The sequence below is a fragment of the Calypte anna genome, chromosome 1, assembly GCF_003957555.1.
Source record: "Calypte anna isolate BGI_N300 chromosome 1, bCalAnn1_v1.p, whole genome shotgun sequence".
Lineage (NCBI taxonomy): Eukaryota > Metazoa > Chordata > Aves > Apodiformes > Trochilidae > Calypte > Calypte anna.
The window spans coordinates 82046197-82064302 of NC_044244.1; the positions used below are offsets into that span (position 1 = coordinate 82046197).

General features: G+C 44.3%; 1 protein-coding gene across 2 annotated transcripts; it reads right to left on the reverse strand.

Annotated features, from left to right (window-relative positions):
• Positions 1–1602: 1602 nt before the first annotated feature.
• On the reverse strand, positions 1603–17559 carry ILDR1 (immunoglobulin like domain containing receptor 1). Of its 2 annotated transcripts, XM_030469443.1 has the most exons (8): positions 17483–17559; positions 14252–14422; positions 12255–12404; positions 11437–11556; positions 11129–11275; positions 6496–6627; positions 3977–4791; positions 1603–2924 (listed from the first exon to the last, which is right to left on the reverse strand). In XM_030469443.1, exons 1-8 carry the CDS (start codon positions 17535–17537, stop codon positions 2883–2885), a joined length of 1632 nt encoding a protein of 543 aa, XP_030325303.1. In that variant the 5' UTR covers positions 17538–17559; the 3' UTR covers positions 1603–2882. The 2 variants fall into 2 exon arrangements, with proteins under 2 accessions (XP_030325303.1, XP_030325304.1); XM_030469444.1 differs by lacking the exon at positions 11437–11556 and having other exon boundaries at positions 1604–2924.
• Positions 17560–18106: the final 547 nt, after the last annotated feature.

An 18106-nucleotide genomic window follows, 5' to 3' on the forward strand; every position in this document is an offset into this window, starting at 1 on the left:
TATATTCCTTTACCTTCATGACAGGAGGAATAAAAGTCAAGAATGGCAGTAACTCCCATATGTGAAACACATTCAACATTTTTCACCACAAATGGGCTGACATACGAATATCAGCTCATTAGAATGACTGAAAAATTAAGCATGAATAAATTGCAACAGAAAAAGAATGAGGCTAGGTTATTTCCTACTGTTACTTCTTTCAGTGTGCAGTATTTGAGCTGCTCAATTCTCTCTCTCTTTTAAAAAGTCAAAGACCCTGTAATCTGACTGGAAAAAGAGTCCACATAGTATTGTGCAGTGCTGTCACAACGGCTTTCATTTATAGCCAATTAAAAATAGAAATAAGCATTCAAAGCAAAACCTATTTCCTTTCCACTTTTTTTGTCTGCTTGCAGTTATAAGGCATGCATATATAGATTTCCTTTTTCATTATTTCACAGCCCACTAACTGGTATTTTCCAAATCACAGTGCTCTGTGGACCAGTAAACCTAGTACCATCTTTGCTTCCCTGCTGCATACCTGATCTAATTCCATCACCATTTAAGAAGTCACAAAATTAAGACTGATATATAATGAATTTTCCCTGAAAAGAAATTTTGTTTGTTTCTATACATATGAACAAAGTGATTGAAGAGGAGCTCAAGTGTGATAAATAAAAAACTCTTCAGACCTCATAAGGAATCTGAAGAAACAGAATCTGTAAGGCACGGGGTATCTGCTAAAAGTCAGCAGGGGGCAATGTTAGAGTCAAAACAGGATGACAGTTCTGCAAGAAGGAACATACTGTTTTCTTTCACTGCAATCACCCTAAACTCCTCTTAATTATTAAAAATGCTAGTCCCTCATGAAAGAGGGGGTACATAAAATCCTCAGCATATTGTTAAATAAGAATAAAGATGATTCAGAGCCAGTGGCTGAGAAAGAGTGGTAATGGCTTTCCAAGTTCTTCAAAATAGACTTAAATCCCTGTATTTCTGATGTAACTCCTGGGTCAGTTTGGGTTTAATGTAGACAAGCTTAATACAGCCTTCCTGTCTTGAATTCAAATTCTGGAGTTAGTCTTGTAGTTCTTTTTTGTGTAACTCATCAACTGCTGGCAAACAGCCCCTCTGCCTTCAAAAAGTGGGCCTCTCGTTCTGAAACAAAGTTAACCAGATAAGCTAGTGGGTCCTCCCGCTTTATCAGGAACTTTATCTAATTTACAGAAGAATTAGAAATAAGCACTGTAATAAGAAACTGTAGAAAAATAAGAACACTGTAGTAGCCTTTAGTTGACCAGCAACTGCACTGGATATCCAGCTAGGAGTATTTGCTCCAAGTGTAGTATTTCCCAACATTCGCCAAAGAAAAGAAAAAAAGGAGGTAGGCAAAGTGAAAGCCTCTTCTAGGCAGTCTTCCAAGTGAAAGCATAAGCACATCAGTAATAAGGACATTAAAGAACAAATTGTTGAAAGTGTCTTATGCATCACTGATTGGGAAAAAAAGCTAGGCAATAGTCATTGATACTGGCCAGTCTCTGCTGCATCTGGGTTACAGAATAATTCACAAGATGCTCCAAAAGTTTCCTGCCAACAGTTGAGTATCTTGAATCCAAGAAGTGCCTCTGGCAAGCCAGTTTCCTGTGGAAGCAGCCAGCATTCAGAAAGCTTCTTTTTTCCAACACATTTTAAGTGAGAATGGTGAATGAGTAACATCAAGAAGAAATGGACAGTTCTTCTCCTTTGCAACTGGTCTCAGAGCATATAAAAATTCTAATTGAATATAAAAGTTCTAATTGCAGGGTAAGAGATGAGAAACCCCTGCAATCTAGCTGCAGATCAGATATACCACATATGCAGAGCTTGTCAGAGTAAAGATCAAGGGCAATAGTAAAAATGGTGACTGTAAGACTACCCCACCCCATGTATATGATACATGGAAAGGAGTGCAAAGGGAGTACAAAAAGAGTATGGAAAAGAGTACATGGCTTACAGATATATCCATCAAAGCCACACTTCCAAGTCTGAAGGAAATTCTGGTCCATGGTATGAGGCACAATAGTCCTACTTCGTTCAGTCCCTGGGGGGATGGCCAAAACTTGGTAAATTTAGCCCTTTAAGTTTACAAATAAATTCAAGTCTGGGTTAAAGGCTAGAACAAGTCTCTTTTAAGGCATTAAAGTCTAAGCTTAGGCAAGCTGTTTCAGCCAGTACAGGGCTGATAAGCTGGCAATTTGCAGATGTGCTAGTCAGCTCTTATTAAGGCAGTCAAACATCCTTCCAGCACTGTGATTCTTCTGTTTGGGAGAGAGGCTTACTGGGCACAAAAGAAAGCAACTGTTCCAAACATGCTGAGCAACCAGGCAGAAGCAGCAAAAATTACACATTCTGAAGCACAACAGAGGGCCTTTAGAAAAGAGATGCTGTGCTTTCTTACATCAAACTCCCAGGAGGCTGGATCAGATGATCTCAAGAGATTATACTGTCCTGTGACTGTACAGCTTGGTGATCACTGCAGCCATTCCCAGTATCTGGCATGATAAGGACCAGCATACCACAGACTGAGCTGGCAGTGCCAGAGCACCTAGCAAAGACAACTGGTATCTCTCTTTAAAGACTGGGCGTACAACATTTTACTAAATAAAATCAGATGTTTCCACGAGAATGTTTTCAACATAGCACACCCCACTGCAAACCTAAGTTTACAAACTACAGCAAGAATAAAGAGGGGTTATGTATTGCTAGATACAGATATAGATTCTTCAGAACTGTAAGTCGAAGGGGAAGCTGCTTCATCTGTATCTTCACTGGTTGTCTGTTTAATCAAACACAGCCATCCCATCCCACATAGTAGAAAAGCTAAGAGGAGTCCAATGAGAATCTTAGTTCTTTCAGCACGAGCATTAAATGACTATGCTTCTTCCACTGTGGGAACTTCCTCTGTCCTGTAAAAGAAAATAAAAGATTCAGGAGACAAGGAAGGATTCACAGAGATCATATGTCTTCCTACCTGCTCTGAGCACCATAACAAAACCATTTCTACATCCCAGCTGAGACTAGGACTGCACTCCTTCCAAAATTCAGAAGAGAAAATGGTAGTATTAAAAATATACAGCACTTTGAGAAGACTCTCACCTGGTAAAATTCTACATATACGTGATAACAGACACAGCATTTTTTTATTTAAAAAAACTCTGTTTTTATTGGCAACTACTAACTTGGAGACTAGCAATTGGTTATGAAGCTTTTCACACTTAGGCTGCTAACTGAAATTTAGTCCCAGTGTAAACAGATAAGATGTGTTGTGAACAATAGCTCTTCACTGACCATACAATGCACCTTTAGTTCTCAGAAACCCCAACAAGCAAGCCATCCTCTTCCACCTGGCATGAAGGATCATACATTTTAGACCACAACAGCCACCCAAATAGACCTTAGAGTCTATTCCATGTAGCCTTAGGCATCTTACCTGAATGCTCTCTCATATGAACCATCTTAAAAATACCACCAAGATACTATAAAAATTAAATGTTAGAGATAGATAATAAGAGAATCATGTTAAAAGAAATCAGAAATAAACCAGCATCAGAGATGGATTTGTATTAATGCATACAAATGCATACAAATCAGTACTGCTGCCTGCTCTGGCAATGCTTTCTTCCCAGGCAGTGCCAGAACAGATATTCTAACCCAACCCAAAATGGATCAGGTAAGGAAAGGAGTGAGAGGGAATAATATATCATATGTTGTGGGATGAGGTAGGGGACCTACTTTATTTATTGCTTGCTTTGGCCCTGAACACACCATCATTACACAACACATGTCTGAAGGCAGGAAACTCAGCAGCCTCTTCACAGGCAAGCTGTGCAGAGCACCCAGTGCTCCTTTGCCCTCTGTTTGAAAGAGAACAGGCTGCAGAAAGTAACAAACATCCACCTTCACTTCTTAAAACCAACCTCTTCCCTTACATAGGAAAGCCAGAAAGCAGCTGACTCACCGAGCGCGGCCCAGCACTGCTTTTGTTCTTCTTATCTTGACCCGGGATAACTTCTAAGGAGCGGTAACTGGGGGGTTTGTCTTCAGGCCATTCCCGAGACCGGCGGCGCCGCCGCTGCTTGCGGTTTGTCACTGGGAGAGGGACTGGCTCTTCTGAGGAGCTCCATGACCCTCTCCGAGAAGGGGGAGAGTAGCTGTGCCGCCGATGGCCCGGGTTGTTGCTCCTCCCAGCGTGGTGCTGGTATTCTCGCCTCTCTGCGGGCTCCTGTCGCCAGCCACGATGGTGGTTGGAGCGCTCCTTGGCCTCCTCGGGATAGGAAACGCAGCTGCTGCTGCTGCTCTTGCCCCTCTCAGCCTGGCGTGGGGGTGACACGTCCCTCCTCGGGTGCTGGGGCCTGCCATTGTAGCCACCTGTTCTCTGCCTCTGAGGATGGTCCTCTCGCTGCCTGTCCCAGGGCTCCCGACTGTAGCCGGAGTGGGAATCTCTGCCAGAAGGCGAGGGCAACCTCCGGTTTTCCCGCCTGTTCTCTGCTGCAGAGTCCCAGGGTCTGGAAGTACGGGCAGCTTTCTGTGGATGTGAGGCGTTGCTGCTTCCATGAATGGAGGAGACATGGTCAGCAAGAGGAGGTGGCATTATCTCGGAGCCCAGGGAGGACAGCAAGCTGGGCTGCACTGCCTGCTGCTGCTGGGAGGGTGGCCGGAGCTGTGACAACTTCAGGTTTTGGATTTCAGACTCCAGGTAGTCCAAAACACCCTTGTTATGGGAAATCTGAGCTTGTGGCTGCACCAGTGGAAGACTGCTTTGCAGAGACACATCTACGGATAAAAAGCACAGGAGAACACAAGCAAGTCACGGGAAACAATGAGGAGAGGAACTTCTGCACTGCTGATCCTGGCTGAGTATCTTTTGCGCCTTTCTTCTCCTGTTCCTCCTCACTGCAAGAGCAGTGTGAGTCTCAACCACCACAAGAAGCACATCCAGACCACACGAGGTAAGGTGCAAAGAACAGTAACTTGTTAGCTGCAACATTATCTGTGTTTTGGGCATCACAGAGGTAAGAAATCAAAGTCATCCAGCACACCTGGGAATACAGTTTATGTATTTAAAGAGAGGAACATTTTTTCCTATAGCATTGATAAATTTAATTTTAAAAATATCAGAAAAATTTCATAGTGTTTCCTCTTCTATTTCATTCAATTGGAAGAAGAAGAAAACAATACTGCAAAAGAAATGTATACATATAAATACTCACATACATACATACATGTATGTATAGACATAGGTAGTAAATGGAGAAGTTTCTTCATTAGGAGACTGGTCCAGCTCTGGAACAGTTACCCAAAAAAGTCACAGAATCTCTATCCTTGAACTACACAAAGCCACAGCTAATGTGACTGAGGTTGGTGGTAACCCTGCTCTGAAGACCAAGCAACCTTCTACCCTACAATTCTAAAAGCTGATCTGAAATAAATTTAAGGGAAACTTTGGTACAGGAGATTCAAGGACTGTGAAAACACAAGGTAAGAAACTGTCCAAGGAACATACTTGCCCATTTTCTGCCAATATGCACATAGATTTCCTTGAGAAAACTCAGCGCATTCTGACCTAAACCATTGTAGGTCAGTCAACAGATATTCCTAAGGAAAACATATGCCCTGGCTAGGAAAAATGGTAACTGTAGAATTGACCAGCAGGCTAAAAAAGTTTATACTCAAATGTCTTGAATCTAGCATTTAAGATGTTTGCAAACTATTTCTTCTAACAACAGTCAAGACTTGGCAGTAAAAAAAGTGATGAAAAACTAATTTCAGATGAAAAATGTTATAATTATTTGAAAAGTCATGTTGAATTTATCTGCTTTCCTTAGGTGATTAAATGATACTACTGATAGTAGTAATTTTATTATTTATTTCTAGTAATTTTATTATTTATTTCTCTAGGACTTCAGAGACTCCATCTTCTCTGCTTCATTAAAGTTACATATAAATACTACTAATACAGGGGATTTGGGGGCAAATTCTTTCTGGTTCATTAGAGTCCTTCCTTTTTTGCTGCATACAGGCTAGATCTATTGCACAGAAGGCAGTTTGCCCTTAATCATTTGAAGACTAGACTTTTGATAAGAACTCAAACAAATTGCAGCTCACTTGTCATGCCAGTTTTGGCTATAAGGAGTTGACCGTGACCAGCACAGCAGAACAAAGAGACAGTACCCTCCTCTACCACATGGAAAGAGATAAGCTGGGTATGTTTACCCTGCAGTTGCTGGGGTGTAGCACAGTTATACCTTAGTTAGCATTCAACTACTTCACCCAGCACTGAGCCTAGCAAGACACCTAAGATGGATAGGCTGTGTTTATCCACCTGGGCAAATCTGCTGCAGTTGTAGCAGAGCTGTCATGCTAGGAATATCTTTCTCTCTTACATAGCAGAGGCTAAAGCCTCAGTGCTGAACTACCCTGAGAAGTTAAACTGTTTCTCATCCTAAATTCCCTTTGAAATGATGCCCATGGTCTCACCTTGTTGCAGTAGAGGGTTCAGCTGGTAAGAAGAAGGTTGCGAGTTCCTCTCGCCACCTCCATAGAACATGTTGTGTGACATCCAGGGTGCAAGTGCCTGAGCCTGCTTCATGAACTGATGCCGTCGCAATACTGTAAAAGGAGAAGGAAAAAGCTTACAGTAGCAATCCTCAGAGCACACCTTGCAGACCACGTATTATTTTGCTTGATAGTCTGTAGCCTTTGGATGTGATCAGATGTAGGAAATTCATAGAATGAAAAGCTGTCACCAGCCTATGATGGAAGTAAAACAGAGCACATAAAATTCCAATTCAAAGTTGCACAGCTTAAAAAGATACCTCAAACAGAAGAGAAGAGCTACTGTCTGACATTCAAGGTATAGTTCTAGCAACTGGGAGCAAACAGCACTATGAGTAAGTATACAGTACATAACCAAATGCAAAACTTCTACCTGCCCTGTCATTACAAAGACAGTTGCAGAAAGGTGGGAAATTGTGTTTCATACAGCAAGACATACCACACTGTTTTCCCTCTCTTAAAACTTTCAGCTTATCCCTGGTACTTTCCCCTTTTGGCTTTGATTCATAGCTAAAGGAGACCATTTTTTTGCAACCTCTATGTAGGCTGAGTTCAGATCATATTTTCCACACCATACTCCATCATTTCCTCTCTGTTTCACAAATAGGGCACTCATAGATGCACTGTTCAGCTTCTCCCTTTCTAGTACTTCAACCACTCTAGTTGTCTCTCTCTGCAATTTACCTCAGCATGACTGCTAAAATTAAATCCCTTAGGACAGTGTGGTCAAACTGGTGAACAAACTAAATTTCCTGTTCTTAACAGCAATATCCAACAGTGTGCCAAAAGAGCAAGGCTAGTGGAAATTTCTCCCCCTCACTGCTTTTCCACTGCTAATTCCAGATCCCTCTAGTGGGGTCAAACTCCAATTCCACTTCACTTTTTTCAGCACTTCTATCTCACCCCCTCTATACAGACAACATCACCATCCCTGTCTTCAAAATCATTGCTCATTGCTGCTTCTTTTTTTGGAATACCTAAAAACATCTTACAGAAACTTACTCCTTCTACCACAGACAATGAAAACTTAAATTTATGAGCAAGTAAATTCTGCAAGCCCCAGTCCTTACAAAGCCTGTTTCTTTACTTCATGAAGCTTTTCTCCAACAAGACCTTTGCAAAATTTCTATTATATGTCTTCTCTGGAGCTGAAAGTCTTTTCAGAGTTTCATGACTGGCAGGCTTTTCTCTGGTCAGGCATGAACAGGACATTCCTGGCTGCATGGTTCAGGAGACAGATAGGAATGCCTTTGAGATGCTTACCCCTTTGATAAATCTGGTTGAAGTTGGCAGATGAAATTATCCCCTATCTCTTTCCTTCCAATAGCTTTTAGACAGTCAGGTTGACTGTGTAAGCCTTGCTCCTTCAAGAAACCAGGCTACAGCTAAGCTCCAATTAATTCTGTCCCCTGAGTTCATCTGCAGCAGACAGCAGCATTTAGACTGCATGCTCTTTGGGACTGAGCTCTCCATTTCAGGTAGCACTCCAGTTACTAAACATGTCCTCCTTTCGCTGTTTCACTGAATTTATGCATGAAGCATGCCTCTCAACACATCCTTCCCTTTCACCACAGTTCAGGCAGAGTAACCTCACTCTCCACTCCAAACTCCCTCCTGCTCCGCAGCCTGGTTCCAACCAGAGTGAATTCCAGAGCTGTAAATGTCAGGGGTTTTAATCCTAATACTCTCATTTTCTTCAAAGAGACTGTGGCCTGAGGTAGCAGCTTTCAAGCATTTTATGCCAAACATGCTTTGTTTTTTTTTTTTTCTGAAGTGATTTTTCTCCAGTTTAGGTTTCAAACTTTGAAGAAGAGAGAAATAAGAAAATGAAAAAGGATAAAATGGAAAGGCCTTATCTCTTCTTCTCCCATCCCTTCAGTTATCACCTTGAGAATGCCCTGGATTTCACTGAGTGCCACTGGCTTTTGAACACAGTCTTTGCTTGAGAAGTGAAAGGTCCAGAAGCTTTGGGCATACCAACTCAAGAATACCCTCCCTATGATATAAAGGCAGTCACTAAGACCAAAATCATTCTGTCCCTGTAGTTCTATGATTTCTCTCTAAACCTAAAAAATTGCAGAATTCCACTTGGACCTCTTTCACTTCCTTCATCCTCTCTTCCTCCCCCAGATGCTTCCCCTTCCAGTTTGAACCTGATATACACTCTGATTCCTCATCTGCACAATGGAAGTGAAGTTACAGATCTCTTTTTAAAGTGAACATACTTACCTGAGGAAGGTCATATTCACCCTAAATCTAAAACTCCTACCTGCTATAAAACTTGGGCAGAATGTTGCAATGGTCCCTTCACTTACTCTCTGCTGTGAAAGTTTGTTCTTCACCTTTGACATATTTTACAGCTGCTGTGCCAATTATCTAATGATAGAAAAAAATTTCCTACCTAGTCAGACCCAGGTGAAAGCTTATCCTATTTTGCACCAATTCATCTGTAGAAGTCCACTGTAGAAAAGGAACAAGGAAGAACAGAAGGAGGTCGTACGTATATTTACCCTGGTGCGCTTTTCTGAGAGCTTTCCATGGGGAATGTAATTGGCTTGCTCCTGGGTCATGTTTAATATTTCTGTACACCAATTCTGAATTACTCAAACAATGAACTTCCTTTATTACTAGGTTCAAAATCACTTTAGTTAATGACCTAACTTAAAACACCCAGAATTATCTTGCCTCTGTTCAGCAGATCTAGGCTACCCTCTAGTGGCCAAGGACTGGGAAGAAATCACCTGTACATTGCTCACACTGTAACTCGTTAGGGTTTAGTTGAGGATTTCTTCTTGTGTAGAACTGTTATTCCTAAAGGCTCTTTTCAAGATCCCTCCTGTGATTTTCAAGGCCTCGAGATTATTTCTTAGAGTGTGAAAAGTAAGTCAGGGGGAGGATGAAGTGAAGAGAAGGTGTGCTACAGGAGACAAGCAGGCACAGGAATCCCCTGCAAAGCCGATAAAGAGGGCCAGCAGCTGGGGTGGAAATTACAGCCACAGAATCCAGCAGGCAGTCAAGGAGGCTGGATTTGTCAGTACCTTCTTCTCATGAGCAGGGCAAAGTTTGGAAACCCCACAAGAATCCCTATCCATCCTTAGTAGGAGGCAGAAAAGATAGCAGTCTGGACTGCCATTATCTCCTAAGCACAGAAAAACAAAAAAGAACTCACTCATATTCTGAATACCGTTTTTTATGAGAACTAGGATGTTGCGGGCTGTGAGTCTCTCAGCCTAATCAACTCTCCCTGCCTTCATGGAAACTAATTTTTCTGCCAAATTCCCATAGCTTTCTGAGCAGCACACATTTTACTTGGCAGCCTTTGAAGCCCCTAGAGAAAGTGTTTGGTTTTGGTTTTAGCAATACGAGGGGTACTTTCTTCTCTCTCTGCAAGGGCTAAGTAAATTAAGCATAAATCTAGAACTCTCACAAACTGCTAACATGCAAGGGTTACCAAATAGCTCTTTTGCACGTAAAGGGAAATCAAAGAGAGGTCCTTGCTCATAAGTCCTCTCCCTGTAGCATCTGAGGAAGAATCAGGTGATTTCAGTGATAAATAAATGTTTGTTACATTTGGTTCCTGTCACATGGTGTAAGCTGCAAGGACTCTGGTCTACCTCGTGTTGCTATAAAGTTACAGGAACAGAGAGGGTTATAGGACCCTTGTAGCCAAAATTCAAAAGATGTCCTTGTTAAGAGAAAGGGTCTTGCTGCTGAGTCTTGATTACTGCTGAAAATGACACACAACAATATAGCGGGAGGAGCCTTTCTTGCTCCTGAGGCTCGACGAGCTGCTGGTCTCTCCATTGCCTCACAGAAGAGTGAGCTTGGCTTCTCTTTGTGGGTGTGTCCCACCTTTATTGGCCCCCTGGTCTTGCTCATGCCCAATAGGGGCCTGTCCTAATCAGGCACAGGTGGACTCACACCCACTCTTTGGCAGCTCGAGGCACCTGGTTTATCTTGTTTCTCTACACACAACAAAGTTTATCTTGACTCTCAAAACCTCAGAATGCATCTACAGGATTAACCACCAAGACAGACCACCTTTCCCTTCTCTTTCCCCTCAGAACAAACAAAACCTTTTCATTGCAGAAGCAGCAGCTCTGAATGTAAAATGGAAATAGAAAATATGAAAGTAGAAAACTCAATTTTTTACATTATTACCTCTCAGATCAACATACATTAAAGTTAGGTCAGTCTGGAGGTATTAAAGGCATTTGCTTGCCTTCCTCACATGCACAGGCATATGAACCACAAGACAGAATAAAAGTCCTGAGCTATTCATACAAGGAAGACAATCGTGCCCTAGATGACATGAGAGAAGATGGAAGCAAGGTGTGAGTGAGGAGCAACTTCCGTAAGTAGAATACAGAGGAGACCAGCTCCATGTACCCTAGCTCCTCTCAACTCAGGTAAGCTGGTCATGGATGTCGTGCTGGCCAAAGAAATGTTTCAGTCTATATGGACACTGAATTGGAGAGAGAAAGTGGAGCTCACCACATCAAGGTTTTGTCTTGCAGGAGCTATATGAATGGCAGCACATTTGGTGGAACCTCACCTTCTTCATTACAGCAGCACCGTTCTGGGCAGCAGACACACGGGATGTGGCAGCAGCAGTGCTGGGGGCAGCACTGGCACCAGCAGACTCCAATCACCAGAAGGAGGAGGAGCCCACCGAGAACAATGAGGAGTACTGTGAGCCAGTCTGTGGGAAAAAGAGAGAGAAAAGAGGGAGGAAAAGAGATAAAGGGGATCCTGATGTACCTGAGCATAGGAAGTTACGGAGCATGTCTCCTGTGCTGGGTGGGGGTGGAGGAGAACAGGAGAAGGTATCTGCCAAACAGGCAGTGAACCACTGGCACTTACGGAGAACAATCAGCTTAACTTCTTTGTCTGCATCTCCTGAGGTATCTCCTGGTGCTTCCACAGTGCAGTAGTACACCCCATGGTCCCACCACATCACCTCACTGATGACAAGGTCTGCCCCTGTGGGAGAGGTACTGAGAGGTCACTGGGCTATTTGGGACTGGCAGACACTGCTTTCAGGCCCCACTCTAAGAAAGAAGGCAAAGAAAGAAGATGCAAGTGACACTACTGCATCTCTCTTCTTCTCAAGTGTAGCCATCACCTTGAAACAGCCCCTCTGGAGTCCACAGAGAATGGTAAACAGCATCAACTGCCAACTTCTTTTTTCTTTATGTTTCTTGAATGCAACACTTTAGAAGTGGGACTAGTTCTCTGAGTAATGAAATAACCAGAATGCTACTGGGTGGTAGATACCCACACTGCTACTGGTTTTGGAACACAGATCAGTGTTCCCATCGGGTCAGCCATCCCAGTACCTATTTTGGCAGCAGCAGCAGCTATTTGCCCAGGAACAGCAGGGAGTATATAATGCACCTGGTAACTACACAGTACTTCTTAGGCCAAAGAATAATTTTCTAGCCCCTGGGATCCTCATCTTACTTTTGCAGTCTTCAGCAAAGTGCTCAGGCATCCTTAGCCTTAGATGTAGCACCCACAGGACCCTCAAGCCAGCTGGGAACAGAACTCTTATGTTACAGAATATGTAAGGTGCAGATGACATTAGCTGTGTTTATGCTTCTCCTTGCTTGGCAGGCCCAGATCTTGGATACATTTAGTGATAGTTGACTCCTTGCCCAGGAGGTCAACAAGCCACTTACTGTTCTGAATGGTGATCTTCCTTTGCTGGTAGTCGATGCCCAGCACAGGCTCCTTCTGCCCATACTTCTGGATGACAATGCGCACCTTGCGCTGGCTGTCATTGCAGTCATCAGAGGGGTCCTGGCCCAGAGCTAAACCAGCCTGGTATGCTACAAACCAGAAAATAGGATGCCAAAAGTTATTTCAGAGGACCGAATCTATCCCCTTGAGAGCAGTGGAGAAACCCTTGAATGTGTGTGTGCATTTGCTTTGGTTTACTAGAAAAAAAAACCAAAACATGGCTTCTCACCAGCAAGGAAAAGTTGCTTTGGAATAGTCAAAAGCAAATAGAGATAGAGCCACTGGAGTGACAGAGATTATCAGAACACAGGAGCTGGAGAGGATGAGAGGGGAAGTGGAGGGGGGGGCAGGGCAGAGAAGGGGCAGAGAAGGGGGAATGGAGGGGCAGAGAAGGGGAAGGGAGGGCAGAGGAGGGGAAGGGAGGGGCAGAACAAGAAAAGAAAAAGAGAAGAGAGAAAGAGAAGAGAGGAGAGAGGAGAGAGGAGAGAGGAGAGAGGAGAGAGGAGAGAGGAGAGAGGAGAGAGGAGAGAGGAGAGAGGAGAGAGGAGAGAGGAGAGAGGAGAGAGGAGAGAGGAGAGAGGAGAGAGGAGAGAGGAGAGAGGAGAGAGGAGAGGAAAAAAAGAGAAAAAAGGGAGAAAAAGGGAGAAAAGGGAGAAAAAGGGAGAAAAGGGAGAAAAAGGGAGAAAAAGGGAGAAAAGGGGAGAAAAAGGGAGAAAAAGGGAGAAAAAGGGAGGAAAAAGAGGAAAAAGAGGAAAAAAGAGGAAAAAGAGGAAAAAGAGGAAAAAAGAGGAAAAAAGAGGAAAAAAGAGGAAAAAAGAGGAAAAAAGAGGAAAAAAAGAAAGAAAAAAATCTTTTTGATAGGACCCACAATGATCATCTAGTCCAATTGCCTGACCAAAAGTTAAAGCAAATTATTAAGGGCACTGTCCAACTGTGTCCTAAACACAGACAAGCATGGTGCATTGACCACCTCTCTAGCAAGCCTATTCCAGTGTTTGTCTCAGTAAAGTCCTGCTTCTTGATGTCCAGTCTAAACCTCCCCTGGCGCAGCTTTGAATCACTCCCACCAGTCCTACCATTGGATGCCAGGGAGGAGAGCTCAGCACCTCCCTCTCCACCTCCTCAGGAAGCTCTAGAGAAATGAGATTGCCCTTCAGCCTCCTTTTCTCCAAATTAGACAAATCCAAAGTCCTTAGCCGCTCCTCATAGGAAATGCCTTCCAGCTTTTTCACCAGCTTTGTTGCCCTCATCTGGATGCATTCAAAGACGTTCAGGTGATTTGTAAATTGTGGGGCCCAGAACAGCACACATTACTCAAGGTGAGTCTGCACCAAAGCTAAATATAGTGGGATCATCACCTCTTTTGACCAGCTGGTTTACTGTGTTTGATGCATCTCAGGATGCAGTTTCCAAACCATCTTAAACACTCCTGAATTAAGGCTGCACGCACCAAAATATCTGCACTTGAAGCGCTGCCACCCGTACTAAATATTATTCTTTATTAGTCTTTCTGCCCTGCAGAATGCTTGTGTTTCTTCTGCTTCCTAACATCAGTAACATTTGATCACAGGTATCTAGCTGCAACCACAGGGTCCCCAGTGGAATCATAAAGTCCAGTTCTTGCTTGCTTTCAAACTTCCTTCAGCATAAAGTAGAGCTGCCAAGACTGGCATGCATCAAATTGGCTGAGCCATGTTGAGCTGATGACAAGAAGGTCAAATGAGAGGCTTAGGCTGGTACTTCTATGCAATCATATCATAAAGCCTTGGCATTGCAAAGGAAATCACAGACACTACCCCTGTTTTTCTTGGAGTGCAGGGAAATACCACCACCTGACCTGGTCTGTGGACAGGAAGAGGTCAAAGGCCTGTATTCCCTAGTAAGTCTACCTTCCCATTTGAAGAGGGATTCTTCAGAGGACAAGCATGACACTTACAGGCTGAATAGTAGTCAAAGATGGGGTCCTTGCAAAAGGATTTGAAGCGCCAGGTCACTACCACGTCCTGCAGCTGTGCTGAGGTGCTGTAGTCACACTTGAGGACAACAGAGGCAAACAAGGTGGTATAACGTTCAACATCCTGCACTGTCACCAGCAGGGAAAGGCAACCTGCAAACAAGAACACAGAAGGCAAGCAGTCAGCAAGAACAGACACTGCATCACAACTTTAACTCTGCACCAGACTAACAACTGAGGTACATTTCCCTTGGCCTCATCCAGGACCCGTATCTATGAACCTCACCAGCCCCTTTGCTGAAGCTGTCTGTCCAGAGTTACATATCCTCATTAGAATGTGAGTCCCATCTTTCTCTGACAGAAGGCAGCTCGAGCCAGGCTTGATTCAGGCATTACGGAATTAATTCTTAGTGGCCACTATGTATTACATCACTTGGTGCTCTCCTGCGTGGGGAAAAATGTCTCTCTGAGCTGGGAGGGGTAATTCCTTGAGCCCAGAAGCACACAGGATGGGACTGACTTGCCTTGCCATCCTAAGCAACAAAGTTGTGCAGCACCACCCATTCACATCAACACCAAATTAATTTTATCAAGGTCTTGATAACATAGTCATCAGAATGTTACCTAGCGGTGATGAGGAATAAGACAGTACAACTCTATGGCTGTAATGTCACAGTTGAACTTGGATCTGTTGACTGTCACTTCAGAACAGCACACATCAATTACCCTTTCTTACTTTTTAAATGAAGCTACTGTTATAGATGTTTGGAACTCATCCCTAACAACCTCAGCAGCATTTTCTACCCAAGCAGCCGCAACCACTGAGCAAGTTTTTACTAAGTTTCTTGTAAGCTATGCTTTGTTTTACCCACACTCCAAAGGCATCTCTATCTTATTTAAACTTTGATAATACAGTGATTTGTGCTTGTCATTAACAATAGCGAAGTTATCACCAGTTGCCTTTGATAAGGCAATACAAACAGTGCAGAGCAAGTGTGGGATGCCCTTTTTGGAATATACTTCAGAGAACAGAGCAGGGTTTGCAGTGAGTGCTTCTTAAACTGAGGAGCATGACAGCAGGAAAGGAAAGAAGTGAAGGGGAAGGTTTGGGAGCTACCAACTGAAAGGGTCACCACAAAACCTGCACTCTGGTTTGGGTTTTTTGTTTTGCTGTTGGTTTTTTTGTGTATTTCAAAGTTTTGCACTCTGCTCCATGCTTTCAGGATGAGAGCAAGGGAACAAGGGACTATGTAGTAACATCTGGATCACAACTGCAAGCATCATTCTTTCACTGTTCTGTCAGGCTGCACCTCCACAGTACGTCCCAGGAAAAAAAGAGCTCACCCAGTTTCCACCTGGTGGAAAGCATGCTGCAGAAATGCAGCACTGCCTCAACAATTAATTCTGCAGTCGGGTATTGCCACTGCAGTACTTGCTTAGTTTCTGGTTTGGAATGGACTCCTGGTCAACTAACTCAAAGCACAGACAGAACAAACTCATTTGCCTTAAAAATACCACACAAATACAAAGGACTAGGGTACACTCTGAGTCCAAGACTTTTCTGAAAAATAAAATATAGACACATGCACTTATATGAAGAAATGCCAGCAGCTGGTGCACACACACAAAAACAAGGATCTCCAATTTTTACAATACTGTAAACACAAAATCAAGTCTGGTGGCAGAAATTTACAGTGTCTCTTAGTTACTACATTGTAGTTCAACACATTTTGAAGCATTTCAAAATGTGAAACTTTCACATTGTGAAACAGTTGACTAATAGGATCTTACTGCAGGAAATCACATGAATCCAATCCAAAATCCAGACTCTCAAGACTTGCAAAATGTTGATCCCATTAGTGATCAGCTGAATCTCTGTATTAATTCTGATTTGTTGAGGCTCATAGAAACAGATATTCCATGGGTTTCCAAAAGCAGCATCTCTCAAGTGAAAATAATACATTCAAAATCACTATGTGCTTTTCACTTATAGAAACCAAAGGTCTTTGTAAAAGGGATCCTTTCTCATTACCACTGTTCAGCAAAAGCATTAGAATTAAAAGACGAATTCCTCACTTTTTTAGGAAGTTATAACCCTGCTGCTGCCACCAAAGGACAGATGGATGACTCTGCACATCTGATGTTTCATACTAAACTCCCCCAAGAAAACAAAGACGCAGTGAAACAAAGAAGAAGCAGAAAACAAAGAAGAAGCAGAAAACAAAGAAGAAGCAGAAAACAAAGAAGCAGAAAAGAAAGAAGGCCGCTTTGTAAACTTGAACTGCATTTCTCCACCGCCTTCTCCTCTTGGTTGAAAAGAACAAATCTGGACACTATCAGCCTAGTTAAGTTACCACTACCACAGGCCTCTGGCTTTGCATTGAAGACACTAACCTTCAGAACCAGCAAAGCCAAGCTTTAGCTAGAACATCATGCAGAAGCATGGCTGTCAAGCGAGCCAATCAAAAAGTGTGCCTCCAGTTTTATATTTTTTCTCTCTTTTTACAGGTTCTCTGTGAAAAACTGAGCTTTAATATTAAAGCTAAGTCATCAGCAGAGACCCAGGCACCCACGATGCAAAATGATAATTCTGTTTCCTACAGGAGATCAGAGGTAGTCAAGCATCGTGTAAAATTTGGCAAAAAGGGCTCTGCTTGCTGAAGACAGCCTGTGGACATGGAGGTGAGCTCCTATTCTCCATACAAGACATGTATCTAGCAGGTACGGAAGCACTGCAGCTACATCAGGTCCACAAACAGGTTGGGACTACAGAGCTACAAGGCAAGGTTGAGTGGGCGCTTGTGACAAGCCGAAGGGGAACCCCTCCGTGTTTACAACCTGTGCTCGGGGCGAAACCAATCTGGCCCACACACAAGCGATACTGGATGCTGCCAGGAAGCAGGAGGCCACTTCCTCCTAGGAGAGCAGCTGGCCGCACCTTTGGGGTAACCAAACTCTCCTCCCGCACGGCTTTAGCACCGAGCACGGGAGAGCTCGGCGGCGAAGGAGACGAAAGGGGGAAAACAGCGCTCGCCGAAGCCAGCCCACCCCTTCCCCTCGGGGCCGCGGGGCCGCCGCCGCCGCACCACGGGTTGACCCCGGGCACATCCCGACGGCGCCTCCGGGCTCCCTTGTGCCACAGGTTTGTCCGTGGTCGGCGAGAGGCCCCGAAAAAGAGGGCCGGGACCCCGCCGCCACCACCACCCCACTCACCGGCCGGCAGCCAGGACAGCAGCAGCACCCACCGGTACCTCCCACGCGGGGCCATGGCGCTGCCTCCTCCGCCTGCCCGGCCACCCCGCCGCGCCCACAGGCCCTCCCCTTCCGTGGCACCTGTCCCAGCGCCGGGCGCTGCCGCCGGCGGCAGTCCCCTCCCTCCCGTCTTCCCTCCGCGGCCCCTCGGCGCCCGCCCGGCGGCAGGTACGCCTCCTTTCCTCCTCCGCCAAGCCGAGACGAAACGCTGTTCTCGGGAAACGCTTAAAGCAATTAATTTATGTATAAAACGCGTAGAAACAGGTGCATAGGGAGGTAGGGGCATGGATTGATATGCGCGTTTCGGCCCCAGCTCCACTGTCTGGGGAAGCGCTCCCGGAGTGAGCGGCGTACGGGAGCCCTGCGGTCACCTCCCCGGGAGTCACCAGCGCGGGCTGGGAGCGACGGGAGGGACCCGCTCAGTGTACTCGGGGTACGGCCCGGCTTCTTCTTACCGGTACTTCAGAAACGTCTGAAAATACCGAGGGGAAAAAAAATAATAAAAAAACCAACCAAAACTAAAACAAAAAACCCCCAAACCTACCAAAATAGACAAATACAACAAACAAACAAAAAACAGCAGGA